Below are 23,118 nucleotides of genomic sequence, written 5' to 3'. Positions count from 1 at the left end.
TTCTTCAGTCAATTCTCCTGCTCTCCCTGCTCCCTTTCCTTTCCCAGAGCAAGCATCCAAGGTCTTGCTCATTCGAGTGGCTCAGGGCTGAGCTGCCTGTCCCATTGCTGCCAGCCTGACGGATGTTGCCCTGTTTCTTGTTCCACACAGTCCTGTCAGATTCCCCCTGGATCAATACCTCTGGCTCCTGCAAAAACAGATGCTTTGAGCTTCAAGAGGCAGAGCCTCCTGGCTGCCGCTGTGACAACCTGTGCAAGAGCTACAACAGCTGCTGCTTCGACTTTGATGAGCTGTGCTTAAAGACAGGTATGAGGGGTCTCCTGTCCTGCACTGCCAGGCACTTCTGACACCTGGGTTCTGCCAGTGGTCAGGACCTGCTTGATAAACCAGCACTCCTTGGCATAACCTGCATCTCCTCCTCACCTTGCCCTGGCCAGGCAGGCTCAGCCCAGCCGAAAATGCAGCCCATGTTCCCTTGCAAGGAGCAGTAGGCATGAGCACCTATCACTCCTGACGGCAGGGGCAAAAAAAGCAGAGTACTCTTCATACCACAAAGAAAAGCAGATCTTCTGACACTGGATTAAAAGCAATAATCAGTGGTCAGGCACCAGTCTGACCTCTAGTTTACAATCAAAAGCCATGGTAAAAACTGGACACTGGTAATTTTGTGTCAGCTATCCCTTTTCATCCCAATTGATAACTTAATATTGGAGCAATTCAGTCTCACTTGAGAGGGTGCCTTGGAAGTTGGGATCATTGAAGGGGTGTGGGTACTTTTGGAGCAGGGGATAGCCAGAACTTGCTACCTGTGTCCCAGACCCTGATTTCCAGGTGTTATGATACATATTACTACACTGGTAGAAACATTTGACTTCAATTCATTGGACCCTGGGGGATGGAAATATAGCAATCAGTTCACTTTCTTTTTTTGGCTTTTTTTCCCCATGAGTCATAGGTAAGGAGAACTTCAAAGAGAGACATGAGTTATGTTTTACTTCTTAGCATAGTGCATTTAAATAATTAGTTGTACCCATCTTCTTCAGTGTTTGCACTGTGGTCAGAGTTGACACAGGTGCCTTTTATTTTTGCCGCTGAACTTTTTATTGCTTTATTGAAGTATTACGCTTACTAAGCAGCCAGAAGAAAAGTGCAATGATTAAAAGTATCATTGCCCTTGAATGTGCCATGATTTAAAGTCCTGACTTCCTCAGTTCTGTTTAAGATTATATAATTTTCATAGATTGATACAAAAAAAGAGTGAGCTAATCTAGTGTGAAAAACAAGTTTGGTTCCAGGCCAAAAAATTCTGAATATTAGGCTGACACTGTTCCAGCCCTGCTGTAAATGGCTGCAGAATGAGAAGCTCTTTTTGAAGACTTTCAGAACAATGTCTGCTATCAAAGGGCAGAATTTCAGTTCCTTACCCTCCTGTCCACAGTAGACATGTAGGTTCACATATGCATACTTGTGTAGCCCCTGGGGCTGTTGCGCTGATGGTCATATACTCCCACAGGCATTTATTCAAGCAGTTATCATATGTGTGATCTGTAAATATTACATACTTACAGAAATAAGCCCCAAATGAAGCAGAAAAGGGGATAAAAGACATTGCTCTGATGTTTGTTTTTTTACTCGGTGCATGTTGTCTAAAGTAATTTTCATAGTTTCTCAGGTGGGCCTTATTGTGGAAAACCATGTTTAAAACCATAGGCCCTGCTCCAAAGGAATGTACCACCCTTGAGAGAGCACCAAACTTAGGCCAGATCTTAAATTCATTTCCAAGATGAGAAAAGATGAAGTTTTCACAGCAGCCATGCTATAATTTTCCTTGAAGAACAGCTCTTGTTTTTTCGTATCTTTGAGGTTGCTACTGGATCTGCACTATGGGTGAGGAACTGATGGTGGGAGCAAGGCATCACTTTGCTTTTCCTCATAACTGCTACAGTCCCCTGTTCAATCCTTAGAAAATAAGAAAGCAGAAAAAAAGACTGCGTTGATGCAAAGATTACCCAAGAAACACCAGAATTCTTAGTTTGTGTGTTAGGTTCCACCATCTATTTATGAAGATTCTTTTTCGTCTTTTCCTTTCCATGCTTTTTGTGGCACTCAGGTTGTACCAAGCCTGGAATACGGTACCTGAGGGTAGCAGAAATACTCACCCAGGTGTTTGTGGAGGAGCCCTCCTGGACTTGCAAGTGACAAGGGTCCTTTTTCTTTCTGGTTTACATACCTACTTTGACGACTAGAGTGTTTTCATTGTAGGTAAATGAATACTTTTTGTTTTCATTACAATCTCTCATTCTTGCTTACATTGTGAATATTTTAGCTCGGGGCTGGGAGTGTACCAAAGATCGCTGTGGAGAAACCAGGAATGATGACAATGCTTGTCACTGCTCTGAAGACTGCTTAAGTAGAGGAGATTGCTGTACTAATTACCAAGTCGTTTGCAAAGGTACGTCTTTGGTCTTTCTACCTCTTATCTCTTCAAACCCAATAGAATGCAGGGTAAGGTTTTCATCCGAAAGAGGAACTCTCCTTGTTTTGCTTTGGTTTTTTTTTGTTTTGTTTTAGTTTTTTTTTTTTTAGGAGGTGGGGAAAGTGGGGGATCGCATTTGTAATTTTCTGTGCACTAGCAGAGGTAATTAGTATGTTGAAGGACGTTATCTTTGCCTGTAGAAATAGTGGTAGAAAGAGAAGTGGTGGAGGGGGACGAAGAAGAGTTTAAAGCAAAGCTCTAAAGTGTTCAGGTACATCACAGGGAGTGCAGGGATATCTAATGATCTCAGAGCATTCCTAGATATGTTATCTCTGTCCCAGAGACCTTTCTCCACCCCCACCACAAAAGCTCCTGCTCCAGCTACTTGGCCTAATATCTGTAGGCTTTGTTTCTTGTGGAAGAGGAGTTGCAAGAATCTAATCGCTATTAGACACAGGTGGGAGGCCTGGGTTTCAGATGGTCGTGACACACCATGGCTGCAGAACAGCCAGAGCTGCTTGGTGGATGGATGGGCTGGGAGCACTTGATTTTCATCCACTGCTCTGCTCTTTTAGAGCGTATCCTGCCTGTCTAGTGTGTCTGCCATTCACAGGTCTTCTCATCCTTGGTAATGAGCTGTACAGGTTTTTGCTTTTGTTTCTCACCTAGTTCTTAGTTTTTTTCATTCATTAACTTTACTGGTTACAGGTTAAAATTGTTTCACCATTTTGGACAAATGCGTATGTTCACAAAACTATAATAGTCCAGCTCCATCCATACACTGAAAATGGGTCTTTTTGTTTACTTAGGTTTTACTGTTAGGAATCCAAATGAAACATGTGTTTTTCAACAAATCCCTGTAGACTGTCCTTCCTCTTCCCAAAGAAACCAGAAGCTGAGACCACTTAAATAGTGGTATAGTTTCCAGTTTCTGTCTTTTTTTTTTGTGAGCTTCCTCTCACAAGGGTCAAGACAGAGGAATTTGTGTGTCTCCAGGTTTAATGTACATAATTTTCATTTAATTGGGTAATAACAAGCTATCTCAATGACCCTGGAACTCTGGCAGGACTAAGCTTTATGTGAGAACAGTGTTTCCTCTTTATTCATGCCTTTGCCTAACTGATGATAGTGTGTTGTTTGGGTTTTTTTTCCCCTTGGAAATTGTCCCTCCACCTCTTGTCATGGTCAGTTGGAATTGTTGCAGCACACATTTCCTGCAGGTCTTTTTGATGATGTTTTCTGCTTTGTTCTTTTAATTGAATTTCATTTCCTTTAATAATGCTAGATTCAGCAAGTAGGCTTGTTAGCTAATAATTTGTTTTTTTCAATTGACCTGTAAAAGTGCAAGTCATGAGCCACTCTATAGACAGCATTCAGCAGTGAAAACCTTAAGAAAATAGGTGATTACATGAAGTAATTTTAACTAATCTTCCTCTGAAAGAGTATTTAATGCTTTTTTTAGCATGAGTATCACCTGATCCATGAGCTGATCACCTCTCTAAACCAGCTGGAAACTATTTAGAGTTGTTTTTCTTCCCCAGAATGAATTTTGTTTGGGGCCTTTAGCCAGCTGAATCAGCTCTAGGAGGCATCAGAACTGATGGGAGAAAGGTGGGAATTCACAACCAGAAGCAGCACTGCCTGTTTTTGACAGATCAAAAATAAAAAAAATTAAAATAGATGACCACTCTGTCTAAAACATCACCACTGTCTCCTGCGGTCAAAAGGACACTTTTAACTCCAGTTTTAAGAACTACTTGTAGAAGTGCTAGTTTGGATATTTTTGCTGAATAGAATGTAACCAGATCACTTTTTCAACTTTGTGAAAAGGCATTCTCATTTTTCCTGGGAAGTATGACAAGTCAGTCCATTAACTGGAGCTAGACTTTATTTTTTTAAATAAATGTTTTCTGTAAAACCTGTAGCTGTATCCACAGATTTTGTCTTTTTTGTAACTCCAATGTGACTTTTCTGGTAGGAGAAACACACTGGGTGGATGATGACTGTGAAGAGATAAAGGCTCCTGAATGTCCAGCAGGGTAAGTGTTTTGCTTGCACCTGGAAATGCAAATGCAGCAAGCCAGTGGTCGCCAGCTCTGGCCTTGGACCTCTGCCTACCACATTTCTGCACTGACTCTGTCATGCAGGCTGAATGACTGTGGGTTGGATGCTTTCCTGGGCTTCACCATTTGTACAGTTAGGCTCATAATATTGTCTGGCACTTGCCTTTATTTAGGCTCATAATATTGTCATGCATTTGCCTTTGAGCTGCTGGTGAGTAGTGGTGGATATTTGGGTTTGAACTCTTGATCTTCAATGATGTGCTGCTGGGTTTGCCTGCTTCTCTTACATTGCATAGGCATGGTAGCCAGACTCCTTTGAAGTCAATGGAAAGGCCTAGGTTGTTCTGCTTTCAGTAAAATTCACGTTAAGCCATACATGAACACAGTTCAGGCAATTTTTTTAGATAAAATTTTGTACTTTTAGCATTATATTCTTAAATGAAAGGATTTCTAAACTGCAATGGGGTACAGGCTTGACTTAGTGAGGAATCTGAGTACATGAGTTACATGGAGAAAGTAAGTAACTTTTGAAACCATTGTCTCACTATTATCCCTAAAGGTTGGGTACTGTGGGTACTGTGTTGAGCTGCGGCTCAGCCTGTGCTGTTAGGAGGATAGTTGGGACGTGCTTCTCCTGGTGACAGTGACAGCTGCTCACCCCTGCAGCAGGTGACGTTAAAAGCCTAGGTGTGTCCATCCATGACGTGTATCTGCCTGCTTGGACTTGACTTTCAGTAGCAAATTGAAAAAGTAATCAAGTGACATGAAGGACTGTCATCTTCAGTATCTTAGAATGAGCTGTGCCTCACAGAGCGTGCTCCAAATGCCCTATGGACTTCTGCTTGAGAAAGAAGACCAACTGTCATGAGACATGTGGTTTTTAACTAGAGATTGTGTCCTGGGCTGGGTACTTGTGCATGGTAAATTTGCTTCTCCATCTCCTTGTATAAGCACTTGCCTTTATGGGTTATATGTTTTTAGCTGCTCAGGGAAGATATCTTTTATGTTGGATATCAACCCTTTCACTGACTGAGGGAACACTGGCTGTTACTAAGTATGAGGATGATCAGTTTCTCTTTGTCTGTTAAGTATGTAAAACACTATAGGTACATAGTTTATACAGTAACTGAACTTCTGGATTTCCTGGAGGGTCAGTGATCAAATGGAAATTTAAAAAACTAAAAATTTTAAATACTGCTTTATATTCCTGCTGCTTTTACCTTTAGCTTTGTTCGTCCTCCTTTGATCATCTTTTCTGTTGATGGTTTCCGTGCATCGTACATGAAGAAAGGGAACAAGGTCATGCCCAATATTGAAAAACTGAGTGAGTACATCTATTTTCTGTCAATAAATGAAAGACAGTCTCTTGCAGCCCAATTGCTTTCATTGTTCATTGAGTAACAGAATGGTCAATATGGAGATGAAATGGCAGAAGTCCCCTTGAAATTAGGTGATATCAAACCGGTGGCTTGAAAGCACCCTGAAAAATGCAGCACACAGCTGCTGCTTTGGGAAATGCTGCTCAGAATCAGTGACCTTCATGTGGTTTTGTCGGGAAAGAAATTCATCTTTAGTACATGATATGTATCATGCATGCTTACTGGCTAGTTGGGAGGTGCCCAGGAAATTTTCCACTTGATTCAAAAAAGTCAGAGATATGGGTAAGTGGCTGCAGAAGCTGTACTTGGATGCCTGCTAATTGGCTGAAAATATGCCCTGCACTCACTTTCCTGAGAATGGGCCCCCCTTGGTTTTGTGGAGAACTGGGTGCACTGCACATTTGAGCCTCTCTGTATTGCAGGGTAGTTTGTGTGTGCCTATACCCTTGAAATATGTTGGGTTTTTTCCCCTTGTGTGTACTGGCCTTCATATTTGTTTAGCCAGCTATGGTTGTGTTTAATGATCTTGAAAGTCTTTTCCAGCCTAAATGATTCTATGATTGCGAGGGGGCTGAGGCCACAAAGCCCAGTATGAAACTGCAGCTTTGGTGTATTTATTACTTACACTAAACCTGTGTTTTCTCATGTTGTTTTACTTAACAAGAGACTTCCAATGATTCCAGATGGAGACTAGCTCAGGAAAAAAAACCCCAGTCTATGGGAGTATAGCTGGTTCTGTAGTCATCTGGATGCATTATTTCAGTTGTGAAGTACAAAGAGTGCATGAGTAGATTTACTACTGCCCTCACTGCTGGCTGCTGTTAAGCAACAGAAAGTTCACTCACATTAGTTAAAATTTAACTAGCTTCTGCATCATTTTGAGTCACAGAAATTACTTTCTCTGGTTTGGTTTTCCATGTCTAAGAGCTTTGCTTCCTCACATTTCATTTGCTTTTCAGGATCTTGTGGAACACATTCTCCTTACATGCGACCTGTTTACCCTACAAAAACATTTCCCAACTTGTACACCCTTGCTACTGTAAGTCCCTGGGAAGGATTTTTTCACAATAAAATGTTGCACTGAAGTAGAAATGTGTGTTATAGGAAGCAAAGCTTTAAAAAAGAAAGGATATATATATGTTATATATATAACTGCTTCATTATTCATTCTTTTTGGTATTTATTCATGTTCAGTATTTTCTTAATTTTGAAGAAAAAGTATTTAAGTATTTTCTTTTATTTTGAAGTGGTGAAATGGATTGTATCTCACCATTATACACTGCCACAGCTTTCCTATGCTTTCTTATGCCTGCTTTTTCAGTTATTTGTACTGCTGCATAATTACAGGTCAAAGTTTTCCCAAGCGAAAAAACCACCCCTGAAATGCTGCCCTGAATACAACCAGCAGTTGTTTCTGTGCTGGAGCAGCCCAAGTGAGTGGGGCAGTGTGCAGCTGCTGAGAGTGTCTGCATTGGCCCTGCAGTGAGAGGAGCCATCACTGGGCTGCGGTGGCAGGGCTGGCAACCAGGCTGTCCCCACACCTGTGTGACACTGAGAGTGCTCCTAAAGCTACCATAAGTGACTCTCCACCTGCAGCTGCAAATTTTTCCTCTTCATTTTTTCATTTTTTGTTCAGCAACTGCACAAATGTTTAAATGGATCAGACGGGAGCATATGGAGAAAGAATAGATTGGGAGGGGAGAGGGCCCAGAGAATGGAATTTTCTGTTCTCCCTGAATTGCTTTTACTGCAGCATAAATTGTGATAATAAAGCCATGGCTTTGGGTGACCTGCCTCCATTTTTTTTCTTGGAAATAACTTATCTAGCAGAAGCACTCATGAAGGTAAAATAGTATAAAATGGAAATGCTAAGTGTTGCTCTTGCAACCAGAGAATGAATTACTGTGTCCAAAAAGGGCATTCATTAAGAGGAACTGGAAGCACAAATCGATCTTCTTTTCATACATTTAGGCTTTTTCTTTGACTTCAAACTAACTTTTAAACTGTGAAAAACTTGAAAGTATTGAGTAGCAGGAGTTTTTATGCTTTTTAGCACAATTCAATCACCTCTTACTGCTTTCATTACTACAGCCAGATTTAAATGTTCTTATCTGAAAGTAAAAATCTTTTCTGTTATGTAGTTACAAAGATACTTATTTTAAAATAATTTAGTGGTATTTGCAGATAGCTATGAAGCACTGCATTTGTGTGCATTAGGGTTTTACTAATTAATCTACTTCTGCACAAAGGGACTCTATCCTGAATCACATGGGATTGTTGGCAATTCGATGTATGACCCAGTGTTTGATGCCAGCTTCAGTCTTCGAGGGCGAGAGAAATTCAATCACAGATGGTGGGGAGGTCAACCAGTAAGTTTCAAATTCCCTCCTACTTCTTTCTTCCTCCCTCTTCTCCCCTCCCCCTGTGCTGTGGAACATAGCCAATAATAATAATTAAAAAAACCCATATGTGAACAATTTGTACCTAATCCCTATCCCCTGCACCCCAGCTGGCCCTCCATCTATCAGTTTAATGTAATGTTTTGAGTTGGCTTTTGCTTTTCAGAATAATAAATCCATTGACTATGGAAAGGTGCTTGCATTGATAAGTATAAATTAGATGCAGCTAGGATAAAACCCTCACTTGAGGGAGCAATATAACACTGTAATTTTGTTACTATGGCATAATGTTTCCTTTTCATTATGGGTGTCTCAGGTTTTTGTCCTAGTAACGTTTTTGAGCAGTTTTAGTATAAATATTTCATCAGCATAGCATGGCATAATTTTGTAATTATTAGTTAAGTCCACAAGTAATCACTGTCTTAATACCTGATTTACTGCAGAGGCTGTGGAAACTTGAGAATTAATTTCTGCCTTGAACTCAGCAGCAGAGGCTGAACTATGTCCAGTCTCTTAGATTAGTGTTGGACTTGGTTTGTCTAGTTCTGAGCCCTAATTCTGGGCAAGGAAATGGAGCCTTTCCAAGTATTCTGTGTTACTACAGCTAAGACAGTCTCCGTGCTTCTGCTGCACTTTCCCCAATTAGTGCATGCTGTGGTAGCTTACTTTGACAGCAAAAGTAAAACTAGTAAATTTTAAGTCCAGCAAGCCAAGGTGCATGCAAATTTCATTGCAGTGATTGCTTAGGGAGCTATGGTTTAAATGCTCTCTGGTGAATTAACCTCACTCTTTTGTGAGGTTAATTCAGTGATTAAAAGTGAGGACCTCAGAAAGGGTTTGGGAGCACCATAATCTGTCATTTCTGTTTGCTAAATTGATCCATGTCATCCCCCAAATCTCTTAAGACACAAATATCCCAAGAGGCTAAAGGGAGTTACTCATCCAGTTGTAGGCTTAGCAAGTGTGTGTTGTCTGCATGTCGTTTAGTCTGCAACAAATGTGAGACAAGGCATCTTAGAGCTGCAGGCAGATGTGTGACAGGCAGATGTGTCAGGCTGTAGTGGAGCCAGAATGAAGTATTTGTGCTGTTGTAAAATCTGTCCGCGAGTGTAGGCTCTCCCTTGGCTAGCTATGACCTGGGTTAGGTTTTGGCATGGGTGGTGAGGAGAAGAGAAGGTGAGGAATGTATCTATTGTCTTTCCACATAGAAGCAAATAATCAGGATCAAAACTAGGAGCAGTGAAAGAGCAGCTGTGTGTAACCTCTTTATCTCAGTTACAGCCAGAGCCACACAGTTTAAACCTTCTCCAGTTTGCTGGAGTTCAGTTTATAGATAATCCTGTGGCTCAACTGCTCTGTGACAACTCATTAAGCAGCTGAAATTTAATTATGCATTGCAAATTTTATTCTGCATCTTACCTTAATCGTAGTTAGGTAGGAGGTAGTGGAAAACTAATTGTTGGGGCTTGTACTTTTAAACCATGATATTTTAGAGGTGTGATGAATATTTCATCACTTGCTGTGTTGTGTCGGGAACATTGTTAATTCCCACACCTATGCTATTCCAGGGAATAAAAGATTTTTCTGGATGAAAAATGTCATTTGAGAAGAGTTCAAGAAAGTTATGCAATAATGGGTGACCTTAGGCTGGGTGAAATCCTCAGAGGATGGGGCGTGTGTGTGTGGGGGTGTTGCATACCCAAGTAGGGATGATAAAATAAACCAGTTGTTCTGAAGAATTGTTAAAAAGGAAACACACAAATCATGTAATAAACTGGATATGTCTTTGGAAAATTGGAAGCAAATGCACAGAGGAGGGACTGTAATTCAATCCCCATACACACATTATGAGGGAAACCCATAAGTTGGGCAAACTTGATGGAGTGGCTAGAGTAACTGGATAAGGAGGAGCTAAATCTCTTGCAGAAATATGATATCAATTATACTCTCTCTGCATGTGCAAGAATTGCACATTTTATAAGAGAACTCCAGATTTTTATAAGAGGAAGTTATCTCTGTCTTTGTATTGATTAGATATAGTCAGTTTCTAACTGCTTTTTATAATTTTCTTTAAATATATCATTGGCATAGACTGCACAAAATAGCTGGGTGTTGAAAGATAAGACAGGACAATTAAGGGGATAGGAAGAGATATCTGGTCTGCATATTCCAGGAATCCTGAAATCTGTCATATCACATACTCAGCTGGCTCTTTTTAGGTCCTGAGTCTCAAACTGAAGTACTCAAAACATGCAAAAGTGGAAAATGGTTTGCACAGGTTTGGAAATTACTATTTTTTTGTGCAAGGCATAAAAAGTGTCTGAGCATCACTCCCAGCCTTGTATTATGGTTTAAACTGCCTAGAAGAGAATGTAATTTAATGTTGATAATCTCTCAAATACTTTCTTGCTCCTGGAAACTGGTCTACTGTACATGGCTCTATGAAAATGTGGGGGAGTTTAAGTGGTCTTTCCTTCTGTCTTAAGTCGTTCTAATACTCAGTCTTTTGCTGGGAAACAGCCAGATTACCATGGACATCAGTGGGATTTGGCAGATGAGTAGCTGAATGCTTTTACTCCAGGAATTATGAGAAATTAATAGCATTACGAAAGGGAGAAAAGGGGAGAAAGTAGCTTGGAAGTGTTTCAGGGTGCTGTCGTTGGTTATGTGACTTCCTGATTTAGTATACAATGTTGATTTATTATATAAGCTTAAAACAGCCTTGTTTTCAAAACAACAGTGTTTCATAGGAAACAGCCATAAAACCACTCCTCATACTGCAATAGCATCTCACAGAAATGATGAGCATCAGGGCCCATGGGGGAAACTAAGCTTACTGCCCATTTTTCATTACACTGACATTCTTGTTTTCATCCCAAATAATTTTAGGCACTAAATTTAGGCCCCAGCTGTCTTTGGCTTCTGTTAAGCAGTAGTTTTCCATGTCTTGGTTTGATGCAACGCATTTAAACTCACACTACAGACAATACATGGGGTTTTTCATAAATGATATTTCGTGATCTTTAGAAATAAGCCATTAGCCACTCCAAGGTCCGAAGACACAAAGTATAAAAGTTCTGGTCTCTGGTATATGGGGACAGAGAGGCTCCTTCACAAAGTGACCTGGCTTGGATCTGAGTTTGGGTCCGAAAGAACTTCAGAAATATCATAATTGTAGAAGTATTGATGGATGTTTAGGGTGCCTTTTATGTAACTTTAAATCCACTATCAACCTTTTAAAGACTACAGCCCTCAAAGACGGACTATTTTGAGATGTTAATCCTTAAACAGGCCATGACATTCCTAGGTATCAGACAGCATGTTGTGAAGCTGTCTTTGTAGTCTTCAAGGTATGCCTGTGGACATTAGCTATTACCACCCTGCATCTTAGCTTGATATCCCTGATTAATCCAGATTTATATATCAGTATTTAGAATAAAACCATTATTGCAATTGTATTGATTTTTGTCTGTCTAATAATTACAGAGGGAGCTACAAAAGCTGCCATCTGCCTTTCCATCCTGAAACAGGTCTTGCAATCACTTTTTTGATTGGTAAGGGAAGCAGGAGAGATGTCTGTAATTCTATTTTATAAGTATTTTTCATTCAGCTTGAGCCATGATCAAGCAACAGGACTCTGTCTATTTATTTAATAGACTTCTTGTATCAAAAATCTTCTGTCTGGGCAAGAAGGCGATGCTTAGTTGCCAAGTCTAGGAGAACATTTGTCGAGTTAGAAGTGTGGAAGGAGCTACTCCACATTTTATCTTGTTGGCAGAAAAAATTGCAAATTGTTCAGGAGTGGTATTAATTCTACATGCATACACCAGTCTTGTACGCATTTCTCTGCTACAAAATGCTGTGATTTCCTCCTTCCCACCTTTGCCTGGATGTAGAAGGGATTTCTCATTGCTATGTCAGCCTTTGATCCATCTGACTCATCAAATACGTGTCAGCCTTTGTGAAGTTGTGGGCTCTTGTTTATTCATAGAACTTTGAAACCAGGGAGGTGTCCCACTTTCTGTGCAGGTTTTCAAAGAAAATTCCACAGCTGTCTTGAATAACTCCGGATGAAGCACTTGCACACCTGCAAATCTGTCTAGCAGTCAGAAGAAGGGAGAACCACATTCCATAACAGCATTGGCTCCTAATCTATTGCTTAGCCTTGTCTACTTTGATCTGTAAGTAAAGGAGGAGAATTGTAGTCATTCAACACAGAGAATATAAAAGTAGAACTAATTCAACTTACAGGATATGTTTCATGTATATCTAGGAAAGCATGTGTACTATGTCCTGTGACACATGCAGGTGTACTAGGTTTGAACATGTGAGTGCATAATTTAACAGGTCTTTCTGTATTGGGAATGACAGAAGGGGAATAAATATTTGAAAAATAGTAAGAGATCAACCAATCTGTTTTCATGTCATCCTCTGTGTTGAATGACTACAATTCTCCTCCTTTACTTACAGATCATGTAATGATGTATCACAAAAAAATTGCATAAAGTCAAAATGGTACTGACCTTGCAGAACAAAAACCCTTATTTGCTTCTTAATTCCAACTAGTTTGTACGGACAAGGTTGAGAGGGCATCTGGTAACATTTTTCCATGCCACCCTCCTGCACAACTTGTAGTCTGCCTTGAAAGATAATTAATTTAGCTTAATGACAGTGAAAGGTGTTTGCTGGTGATAAGACTGCAGTAAGAGTTTGATCCCAACATTTCTACTGGAGTTATTATCCTATAGCCAAAGAATGAAATAAACTTGTACGCTCCCATCAGTTGCTCCAGTCTGTTGTCTAATTTTGCCTATCCACTAGGTAACAAAGGGTACTTCTAGAAGAAACAGCTACCGCTAGATTCAGCAGTACTGTCTCAACTGTAAAACACAGAGTATTTTATTTACAGCTTGATCAATGCAGATAGAAATTCTTCCACCTCGATATGGCTGCTTCATGTATTGCTTAGTAGCAGTTTCAGGTATCATGGTGGATAGTGTTGAATTTTCTTAGTTTGGATTTAAATAAATCAAAGGGCTGGCTGGTTTTTTTGTTTTTTTTTTTTTTTTTCTCCTCTTCCCCTTAAAAAACAAAGGAGAGCAGAGGTTCAGTAGTAGTTTTTTGTAAGCTTGAGTTGAATCAGGCTCTGCCTGCCAAAGTCAGGATGGAGTCATTCAGACTCACTCAGATGTTGTAGACAGATAGGGTCCTTTTGATTTGCTGATTTTTGCCTTCAACAGATCCTTGTCTTAGCTATTCATCTTATTTCAAGTGCAGCAGACAGAGGTACTCATCTAAACAGCTAATGCCAATGTAAATGGCTACATTCCTGAGGTGAAATACTGGCAGGTGCAGCTTTTCCCTCTCTGAAGCTAGCGTGGGTGCCTTTAGGCTGCACTTACTGCACTTACTGCTCTTAGGACTGCACAGCTGGGAGTGATCTCTACTAATGTGCATTACCCCAGTGCAGAAAGATGCTCATGCTCTTTTCAGGTGACGATCATGAAGCACACTCTATGCTCAACGAGAATAGAAATATAGCGACCACTTTCTCACAAATGTGCTGGCTACCTTGGCAATGATCCCGTTATTCATCTGTCAGGATGCCAAGTGTTTTACCTGCCTGCCTGGAGGGAGTGTCTTTTGGCACATGTTTAAAATAATCACCTAAAATATACAAGGTCAAAGGTGAATTCAGCTGTGCTAGGACAGAAGCAGCATGGGACATCTTCAGCTGCTGAGGGTAGGAATTGGCTGGTCTCATTTAGACAACCAGGCAGACTGGACAGCGTGGGCCTGTGTGGGCCAAAACACTAGGGAGTCAAACTAGAGTTTGCAGATAGTAAAATCCAAACACAGAATTCCCTGGACTTAGTTTGTTGCTACCTTCCTAAAGATATCTGCAAAATTATTTAGAATTTGCAGGAACACAAACGTTTTCAAAGAAAAATAGATCTGCTATAGGGACAATGGTTTTCCAAGCAGAGCACAACAGAGGGAGCTGACACAGATTTCATGCTGAATGTGTCTTTTACCTCCTTTCTCTGCCATTATTGGGTTTTTCTTTATGCATAAATCTGCAATGCAAAGGAAAAGGAAATTGCTTCAAGTGTGGGCCCTTTTTCACCTGAGAATACCATGATGCACTAATGAATATGTAATGAATAAAGGCCTTAATTAGACAGTATCAAGGCTGGTTATGTACCCTGCCTGTGCTGATTTATGTGGCACCAACAAGCATCCTTACATTGCAGTTGTACTTCTGACTGCAGTGTGAGGGCTCAGTGACATGATCACTGGGCTGTAGGCATGCTTTCTCATCTTTCCTGTTCACTCGTGTCCTCCTGTCCCATCCTATCTATCAGAGATGGTATCCTGTGATATTCAAGTTTCTGTATCCTGAGATATTGAAAACAATATTGCTGTTATTCAACTACAACCCCTAAATTCCTATATAAGTTCAAAGCAATTTTCTTTTTTTCTTTTTTTCTTTTTTTCTTTTTTTCTTTTTTTTTTTTTGGCAGTTACTGTGCAGCTACATCACGTTGTGATCATTTGATTTTTGCCACCATGCAAACTATGGTGCTAGTGGAATGCTGTGAATGCAGAGGCTGGGGGAGATGTTTGAGGCATTTGCTGGTTGGTGGCAACTTGAGTGTGTGTAGTTATGAGCCAAGGCCAAAATCAGATTAATGAGGAGAAGCACCTGAAAACAAAGAGTGGGCTCCAAACCTGTGGCAATTCTGCTCCTGATCTTGCTGCATGTATTTAGTAAAACAGCGTTTCTATAGTGTTACTCTGCCTGTAGTTTTTACTGGAAAAGAGGATACATTATCAAAAAGTTAAAATGAAAAAATGGGCCTTTTATAGCTGTGATTTTATTTTAATTGGACTGAGTCAGTCAGATTTGGTGGAATAGAAGATGAGAGGTAAGGATTGTGTCCAGGGCAACAGAAAGGCAAAGATGACCAATTTTCCCACAAATAACATTACAATATCCAAATCTAATTGCTGTTAACTATAGCCTCATTGTGCAAATGATCTTTCATTACCGTGCCAAATCAATTTCAATTAAGGCTGATGTATGAATAATTCAGGCATGACATTTGAATGATGCACGTACAGATGACAGTTTCTGGCTGTTTGAGCAAGGTACAGGGACTTTGAATGTGTTTTCAAAGAGTCAATTTAAAGTAAACAAAAAACTGCAATTACATGAGCCACATTTTGTCTTAACTCCTCATGAAGTGTATACATTGTAGTACACATAAATAATGGGAGGAGATAACCTAGCTGTATACACAGTGCTGGCCTTTAAGCCATTGCTGCTTTTGAAATTAGTTTTGAGATATTTTGGATAGTTCGTTGCAAGAGAAATTTGGTTCTGTTGAGCTACAAACTTATTGTTTGCTTTCCTTGATTGCGAACCTTTCTGATGTTCTAACATTCTCATTTCCCTGCCTTGTATAGAGTCATAGGATAGAAAACAGAAAGAGGATGATGAGGATAGCCAGGAGTATGGTATAACTTTCATTAGAGGAAGATCAAACAAACTCATGTTTGAAAAGGAGTAAATAGAGGGGACTATCATGAATGTTGTATAGAAGAAGGAAGAGAAAGGATTAATATGCTGTTTTGAAGTGTGAGAACGGTACCCTACTGCATTGTGGAACTTTCTGCTGCAAACTGATTTATAGCTAAAAAAATACAAGGGACTTAAAGGATTGAAAAAAGGGTTTGAAAATTTCATGGAGATTTTTCCATAATTTCTATCAATCACGGTGAGCCCAAGAAGTTCTTAAACATCTGTGTAGGAATGTGTCCCTCCCTTGCAGACTTAACACCTCATCACTCTCTGTGGCCTTTTTTGTGTGCTCTCTTCTAACACATTTTCATTTGATGGCTTACTGATTGTGGGATACTGGGAAGAGGGACATTTATGCAGATACTGATTAATGTTAAGGTATGTGCCTTTCTAACTGAGTATCCTCCAAAACCTGAATGGAAAAGGGTCAGATGAGTAGTGGCTGGGTTTTGAAAATGAAATTAAATACCGGAGAAATTCCATGAAACTTATTGCTTTTAATTAAAAGCAACATAGAGATTTAGGGATGCACAGCAGCTGACTCAGTGCTATAGAGTTTGCATAGATTTGTCACTCCTCGTTTTCAAATTAGGGCCAAGGTTGAAAACTGTAATTTTCACTTCTAGGCTCTAGGGTAGAAGAATGTGTCTTGAAAAAATTTTCTTTTGATTTCAGAGAGTCATTAGAGATCTGAACACATTCTAATCCTCTTATATTTTCCTCATTAGATTTGGATTACTGCAGCCAAGCAAGGGGTGAAAGCTGGCACGTTCTTCTGGTCTATGTAAGTACCTTCTGTTTTCTGGAGATTTTTAACTAATAGTTCAGAATTAATTCAATCTAAGTGTTTATCAAGTTGTTTTCCTTGCTCTAAGCATTCAGTAGGTGGGAGACTCTACCTACAGACCTGTTTATTGTTTCATTTGTGCAACGTTTCGGATAACTACAGCTGATGCTACAGTTTGCTGCTTTAGATTCATGTACTGACTTTTAACAGTTGTCTAAAGAAAAGATGCGTGACTATGTGAAAAATTACTGTCTTTCATTCCAAAGTGTGGGGATTTTTGCTAGCAATGTTTCTTCGTCTTCTGTGTATGGAAGACTCTTATTGTCCTCTTATGTTAATTGACATCACCAGTCTAATTGACTTAAAGGTCTGATTCATTCATTTTAAATACAGTTTGTCCTTTGAGCAAGATATCCAATTTCGCTTTAAGACAGCCTTGAGGATCTTTGCTGTTTGTTCTCTTGTTTAATGATTCCAACTTATTTTCTCTTGTCCCCACCAAAATGTATCTTTACAACGAAAAATGAATGAATTTTGACAATTTTTGAGGAATTAATGTAGATCAGTGTTTCTATTACAGCTTCTGGCAGGATTGCAGGAGCAAAGAAAACATTCAAGCTACAAGACTAAAGTAATAAAGGAATTTGACTATTTTAAAAATTCCTTTAGAAATACTACATTTTATTGTTCTAAACATCATAAAGCACATATAGGGAATAATAAAACAAACTACAAGCTGATGATAGGTTTAGGCTTGCAAGATGAAATCTGACAGAGCTCCACTCTGGTGCTCTATAAACCAAAGAAATGAATGTGATTCCTGAGTTCTATAGCTACATAGTCTACATAAACATCCTGGCCAATGCATGCTTGTGGATATAGAATGTAGAAAAGGTAGCCAAGGACAGATTGTATGAATGGCATTAGTAAGGGAGTGAGACAACCAATTTATGTGTGATTGAAATATAAATGCCTTAAAACTGCCTTATTTCGTTTGGCACACAGAATATTTCTGGGAGAATTTTCAGGCAGACTCAGGAAAACAGCATTTTCAAAATACTTTAGTTAGAAATGAGTTAATTGAAATAATGGATTTTCTTTTTTACATACTGCACAAGTAATAGAAATATAAGAATTGTACAGTACCCAAAATTATTATTCCAGTTTAAAATATTGCCTTAGTTGCAATTTTTAGTATAAATTATCATTTTTGTGGTTTTTTTACAACCCAAAGTTCTCCATGTAGTTGGAGATTGAGAACTACTGTTTGTCTACAAGGCATTAAAAACTAAGGTTTTTCCAAATGGCTGCTGCCATCTCTACTTTTTTGTCCGAGGTTTCCAAAGAGTGCTGAATTCAGTTCATTACGGTGACTGATGGTAGTGTCTGATTCCTGCCTTGGGATTCTGCTGTTGATCTAATGGATTCTGGACTGACTGGGCTATTGTATTTAAATGACTGTGTGGTCACTGACCTGCAGAGCTTTCCTAAGATGAGACATTTGGAACTTTAAGAGCTGTTTCTAAGCTTAGTCATTCTCATAGCATGAACTTGACCTCAGCAGCCAAGTGAGAATGGCAACCACTGTACAAACAGTGAAGTAAGATGGGTCTGTTCTGCAGAGTGAGAAACTCTCAGCATTCAAGTCCCTGTGCTGCTGGCCTGGTGTTTCAGATGGCTCTCTTCTGGTTCACACCAGCCTAGCCCTCAGTGACTACTGTTAAAGTAACGGAAATTTTCCCAGTGTCTGGAAACAGACAAAAGGAATGCTACCAGAGCAGGGTGTACTGATGTGAGCAATATGTGGATTTTACCCATGCCAGCTATCCAACAGCAGCATACAAAAGCATTCATCTGGGTTAAAGCCACCAGAATGGATCTTTTATTCACTCCTGCTTAGAAGAGGTAGATTTACTGCTTTGAGTTCTGACTACATTTGCAAACTTTTAATCATCTTTCTTTTGGAGTATGTAGACATTCAGAAGGTCTGATGTGATTCTGTTTGCAAATTAAGAATCAGTATTAACCAACAAAGACGATACAGCATGCTAAAAGCAAATTATGCTATTATGATACATTATATTAATATTAAATTCAGTTCATAGCAAGCATTTGTTGATGCTTTTTGTATTCTATGGTAACAAGGTATATCTTTGTATTTTGTGGTCCAGTGTCATCCCCCATGAGCGCAGGATATTAACAATACTTCAGTGGTTAACCCTTCCAGACAACGAAAGGTAAGTCACTTGTGTCATCTGCTGTTGGATAACTGCTAGTTTGTCTTTTCTTTGTAAGTAGCTGGAGGAGCAAGAAAAAATTTAATTCTGAAATTAATTTTTGTCTGTTCCAAACCATCACTGATTTAAGGATTTGTTTGGGTTTTGCATTTAGTGTGAGTTCTTTGGGATTTGTGGTGTTTTTGTTTGGTTAGTTTGGGGTTTTTGCAATTTTTTTTCATAACAACTTTTAACCATCAGCAGTTTGATTCTTCCAAATAAATGTATGATATTATTTCTTATCAAAAAATACGTAGTTACATGGATTAACTTGGATTTGTCTTATCCTACTGAGCCTAATATGGTAACAACCTTACAGGCAATGGCAGCTGTAGAACTGGGCACAGAGCTCTAGGAAAATGTTAAGATTTTAATTATGAGTGGTTTTTACTACACAAGTTCCCACATGCTGCTGGAAGGCTCAGATGAGCTGCTGTTGTGATTTTTCCTACAAGATTTAGAATGAGCATGTGTCCTCAGAAGGTGCCCCTGTATGGGTACTTGCGTGGGTTCTTGGGTTTAATAAAGCTGCTAAACAACTGATGATACCATGGAAACGAAGAACTGCTAAGTAATTGCAGGATTCTATGACTGGGAAAGTTCTTTTTCCATAGAGCTAAGTCTCATTGGAAAGCTGGGTGGATTTGACTTGACCTGGCTAACCTGTGTTTTTGTGGTGTTGTCAAAGGGAAGCTAACCTGAACAAGACCTTTCTTTCTTTCAGGCCTTATGTTTATGCCTTCTACTCTGAGCAACCAGATGCTGCTGGCCACAGATATGGTCCTTTCAACTCCGAGGTTAGCACAATTTCTTTTTTTTTACAGGAAAAGCAGGTGTCTTTAGTATTTTTTTTCCCCCCGAAACATTGATGTTGCTCAGGAGTAACATTTTTAGCAACTTCGTTTTCAGCTGTTTCTGCAGTTTGCTTCGCTTCTGCCAGAGAAAACAAAGTTATCTTCTAAAGGATTTATCAGGTAAAATTCACTTCTGTGAGAAGGAGCTGCCCTTGCCTTTCAGAAGGCTATTTCTCTGTGTGATATGACAATGCAAATGGAAAGATTTATTTGGCAAAGACAGGGGTATGTTTGTGTGCAACAGCATAATTTAACTTTCCTGTAACAGTTGATCCTTCTGAAAAGTAATTAAAATATAATACAGAAAATATTGAGATTAAATACAGAGGACAAAAAAAAAAGCTTTCTTTAACGATGACAGCCAGCAGTAGCCAAATAATTCCAGTCTGCCAGGAAATGTAAAAAGCTGCTAGTTCCAGTTTCATATAGGCCCTGCAGGGGTTCAGAAAGCTTTTCCAATACGGGTCCCTCAGGACCATACCGTTGAGTTCGGAAAAAGTTTTAAAGCACCATAAGGCATTTTAATGAAAAATTATGTGTAATATGCTGCAAGCAATTTAACCCCCTGTTTGACTTTGTGTAGCTGGCTGGGACAATGGGTATTGTTTCCCCTGACAACACTGTCCAGGTGACAAGAACTTGTCACTTGTGGGGAGGGAAATGCTGTTCCCAAATATCCTCTTTTGAGTGGCTGGGATCTGACATTTCCAATGATGTCTGACATCTTGCAAAGGTCCTCTAGTTTCAGTGCAAATGCATGCCTGCAGATTCCCATCACAAGACTTCATGAGATTTTATGTAAGATTTTCAAAGGGTGAACCAATGTTTCAAATCTTCAAAAAGTGGGGAGTATATCAGATGCCTGCCCTCTGGAAGGCAATGCCAATCTCCTAGAACAGCCAGGTACCCAGTAGTAGTTTCTTATCTGTTTGCTTAACATCTGGTGGTTGTTCTTGATGGGAGAAGAGAACAAAGAGAAGCAGCATTAGTATTTTTTAGTATGGTTACTTGGCCTGTTTAAAAGTTTGCAGCAGTTATGAAGTTGCTGTGAGTAGCAGCCCTGTTGGAACAGTTTGAGCCATGGTCCTAGAGCAGTGATTGTGAGGAATTCTTCCAAATCAGCATTGAAGCAGCCTGTTGGATGGAGAGAAGCAGTTCTTTTTCTGGATAAGCAGGAGTTAAGATCTGCCAATGCTTGCTAAATTGACAACCATGGATATGTGTCCATGTTGTCATTTGGTGTCATTTGTCTCAGAACACGAGTTGTGTCTGATTCAGCCAGGCAATGTATTGATTATGAGAGCTCTCTGGTTTAATGATTTATTTCTTAATAATGCTTTATAGTTCCTCTTAGTGAAATGTTACAACTACTATATGTGCCTTATGATTGAAAACTCTGATTTTGTTTATCTGAATACAGCCACTTCCTTCTGAACAGAATTGTGGAGCTTTTTCCATGGACTTAAAAGGGCAATATTAAGATGATGACATTGAAAATGTTCTTTAAATGGTGGTGTTTAACAAATCTGCTTAGCATCCAATGTGGCACTCTAGTTTCAGTTTAATTATAAGAATCTAAAAAGTGAAGTGTAGCAGAGTGTTCATAATAGGAAAAGTCATTATAAAAGCAAAAAGCCCCCAAAGGCTCTTCTACTATGGGGGTTCTTGTGGATAGTTATCTGAAGTTGATCTCTAATTGCAAGACAAAGCTTTAGCTCTTAATAAGTGTGAATTAATAGCTTATGAGAGTTTTGGAAATAGATAGTTTTGTGTCATTTGTATTACACACAAGACGACCATGAAACTGATTTTTAGTAAATTGAGAACGGATGCTTCACAGAAGAGCATCTGTGGGTTTGCAGTTCAAACAGTGGACCAAACTTTGTGAATGGAAATTTAGGTAAATGAATACAGCTGTGTAAGTACACAGATGTTGAGGTTTGCTAGGGGCCAGGTTTTGGGATAGAAAAGCTAGAGGAAGTATTTTATATAGTTTCTCTTGACACTGGTTTCAATATAATTTTTAGGAGCTATGAAATTTACCTCATCTGGAAGAAAGCCCTTAAAAGGATCCCTTTTAGCTAATTCCTTGATACCAAGAGCATGAATTCCCTGTGAAATCAATTTTTTCTTGTGTACAGCTGGCAGCAGTTAGACATTTGGAGTATTACTGACCATTTTCCTTCATGCAAAAGCAGATCAGCCACACAATGAAGTTTGAAAACAGGCTTGTAACAACTCTGTGTTATATTTACAATGGGCTTCTTACTTCTTTAGAAGAGTGAATATTTATGCTGATTTTTCTTACTGCAGTTAGTGGTTTGAGGAATAGTTTTTTACCTTGAAATCCTCAAAGTCTTTATTAGAATAGAGTGAATTTTTATTTGAGCTTATGATACCAAATAATGTCCTAAATTTATTTTAAATATGTAATCTTAGAGGTCTAATGGCATCCAGACGGCTCTGAGATCTTCCCAGGACATGCACAGCAGCCTGGGTGCAGAGTGTCTTAAAGCAAGAAGCAAAGGGACTTAGAAACACTTAGAATTTATTGGTGAATTGTCAGTGTTTTCCATACAAATGGACTTTATATTATAGCTAGTCTCCACAAGTGTAACTTTGCATATCCACTAACATGCATTTCAGTGTAAACAAGTTGGTTGTCTAGGTTTTGGTGTTTGGTGGGGGTTTTTTTTTGTTTTGGAGTGGGGGTGTTTTGTGGGTTTTTTTGTTTTTTTTTTTTCTTTAAAAACATTTTAGGAGGTATTTCAGTGGGTTCTGTTATGTTTCCTGGAGCAGTTATGGGAGTTATAAAATATATGCTTGCTTTTGATTTACTCCTGCCTTTTTTTTCTTTCCCTCTGTGCTTCTGCAGTTGAACTCTGGTAGGTTGGTCCATCCGGGTCAAGAAGCAAAGCTTTGGCTGGCTAGTTACCCTTATGATGTTACAGTTTCCTTCTGTAAGTGGGGAGGGATTCGGTTCCCTCCTCCATAACTCTGTTCTGACTCTCCTCAAGCAAGACTAAGAACTGGCTGGTTAATGAGAACTTGGCTTTTTTTTTATTTTCCTAGCTAACGTTTTTTAAAATAGAAAATATTCTAGAAATATACTACCATAGAAGCTGTAAAACACATCGAAATCTGGCAGTGCTAAGCCATTTCTGCTGCTCCTCTAACATGCTGTCTTGAGACAGTCACTTCAGTGTTCAGACCTAGGTCTGCCGTGCTCGCGTGTTTCTGGCATTGTGGAGCTCTGTCTGAGCCAATTCAGAGACAGTAAAATGAGAATCCTTCCTTTC

At 39.4% G+C, this 23,118-nt stretch overlaps 1 protein-coding gene across 7 annotated transcripts in view; it reads left to right on the top strand.

Annotated features, from left to right (window-relative positions):
• ENPP2 (ectonucleotide pyrophosphatase/phosphodiesterase 2) overlaps positions 1–23,118 on the top strand; it is a 71,407-nt gene that overhangs the window by 21,317 nt on the left and 26,972 nt on the right. For 6 of the 7 annotated variants that reach the window (XM_033082216.2, XM_033082198.2, XM_033082236.2 and 3 more), the window contains exons 3-11: positions 151–306; positions 2,327–2,452; positions 4,455–4,515; positions 5,766–5,863; positions 6,878–6,957; positions 8,168–8,287; positions 16,631–16,686; positions 18,861–18,926; positions 19,690–19,762. In XM_033082216.2, coding sequence (XP_032938107.1) covers positions 151–306; positions 2,327–2,452; positions 4,455–4,515; positions 5,766–5,863; positions 6,878–6,957; positions 8,168–8,287; positions 16,631–16,686; positions 18,861–18,926; positions 19,690–19,762 — 836 coding nt within the window. Of the gene's footprint in view, positions 1–150; positions 307–2,326; positions 2,453–4,454; positions 4,516–5,765; positions 5,864–6,877; positions 6,958–8,167; positions 8,288–16,630; positions 16,687–18,860; positions 18,927–19,689; positions 19,763–22,694; positions 22,705–23,118 lie in introns of all 7 variants that reach the window. The other variant, XM_033082226.2, reaches the window with a different exon arrangement.

This window comes from Catharus ustulatus, chromosome 1 (assembly GCF_009819885.2).
Source record: "Catharus ustulatus isolate bCatUst1 chromosome 1, bCatUst1.pri.v2, whole genome shotgun sequence".
Taxonomy (NCBI): domain Eukaryota; kingdom Metazoa; phylum Chordata; class Aves; order Passeriformes; family Turdidae; genus Catharus; species Catharus ustulatus.
The sequence above is the reverse complement of the archived record's forward strand: the minus strand, read 5'-3'. Positions and strand labels throughout refer to the sequence as shown.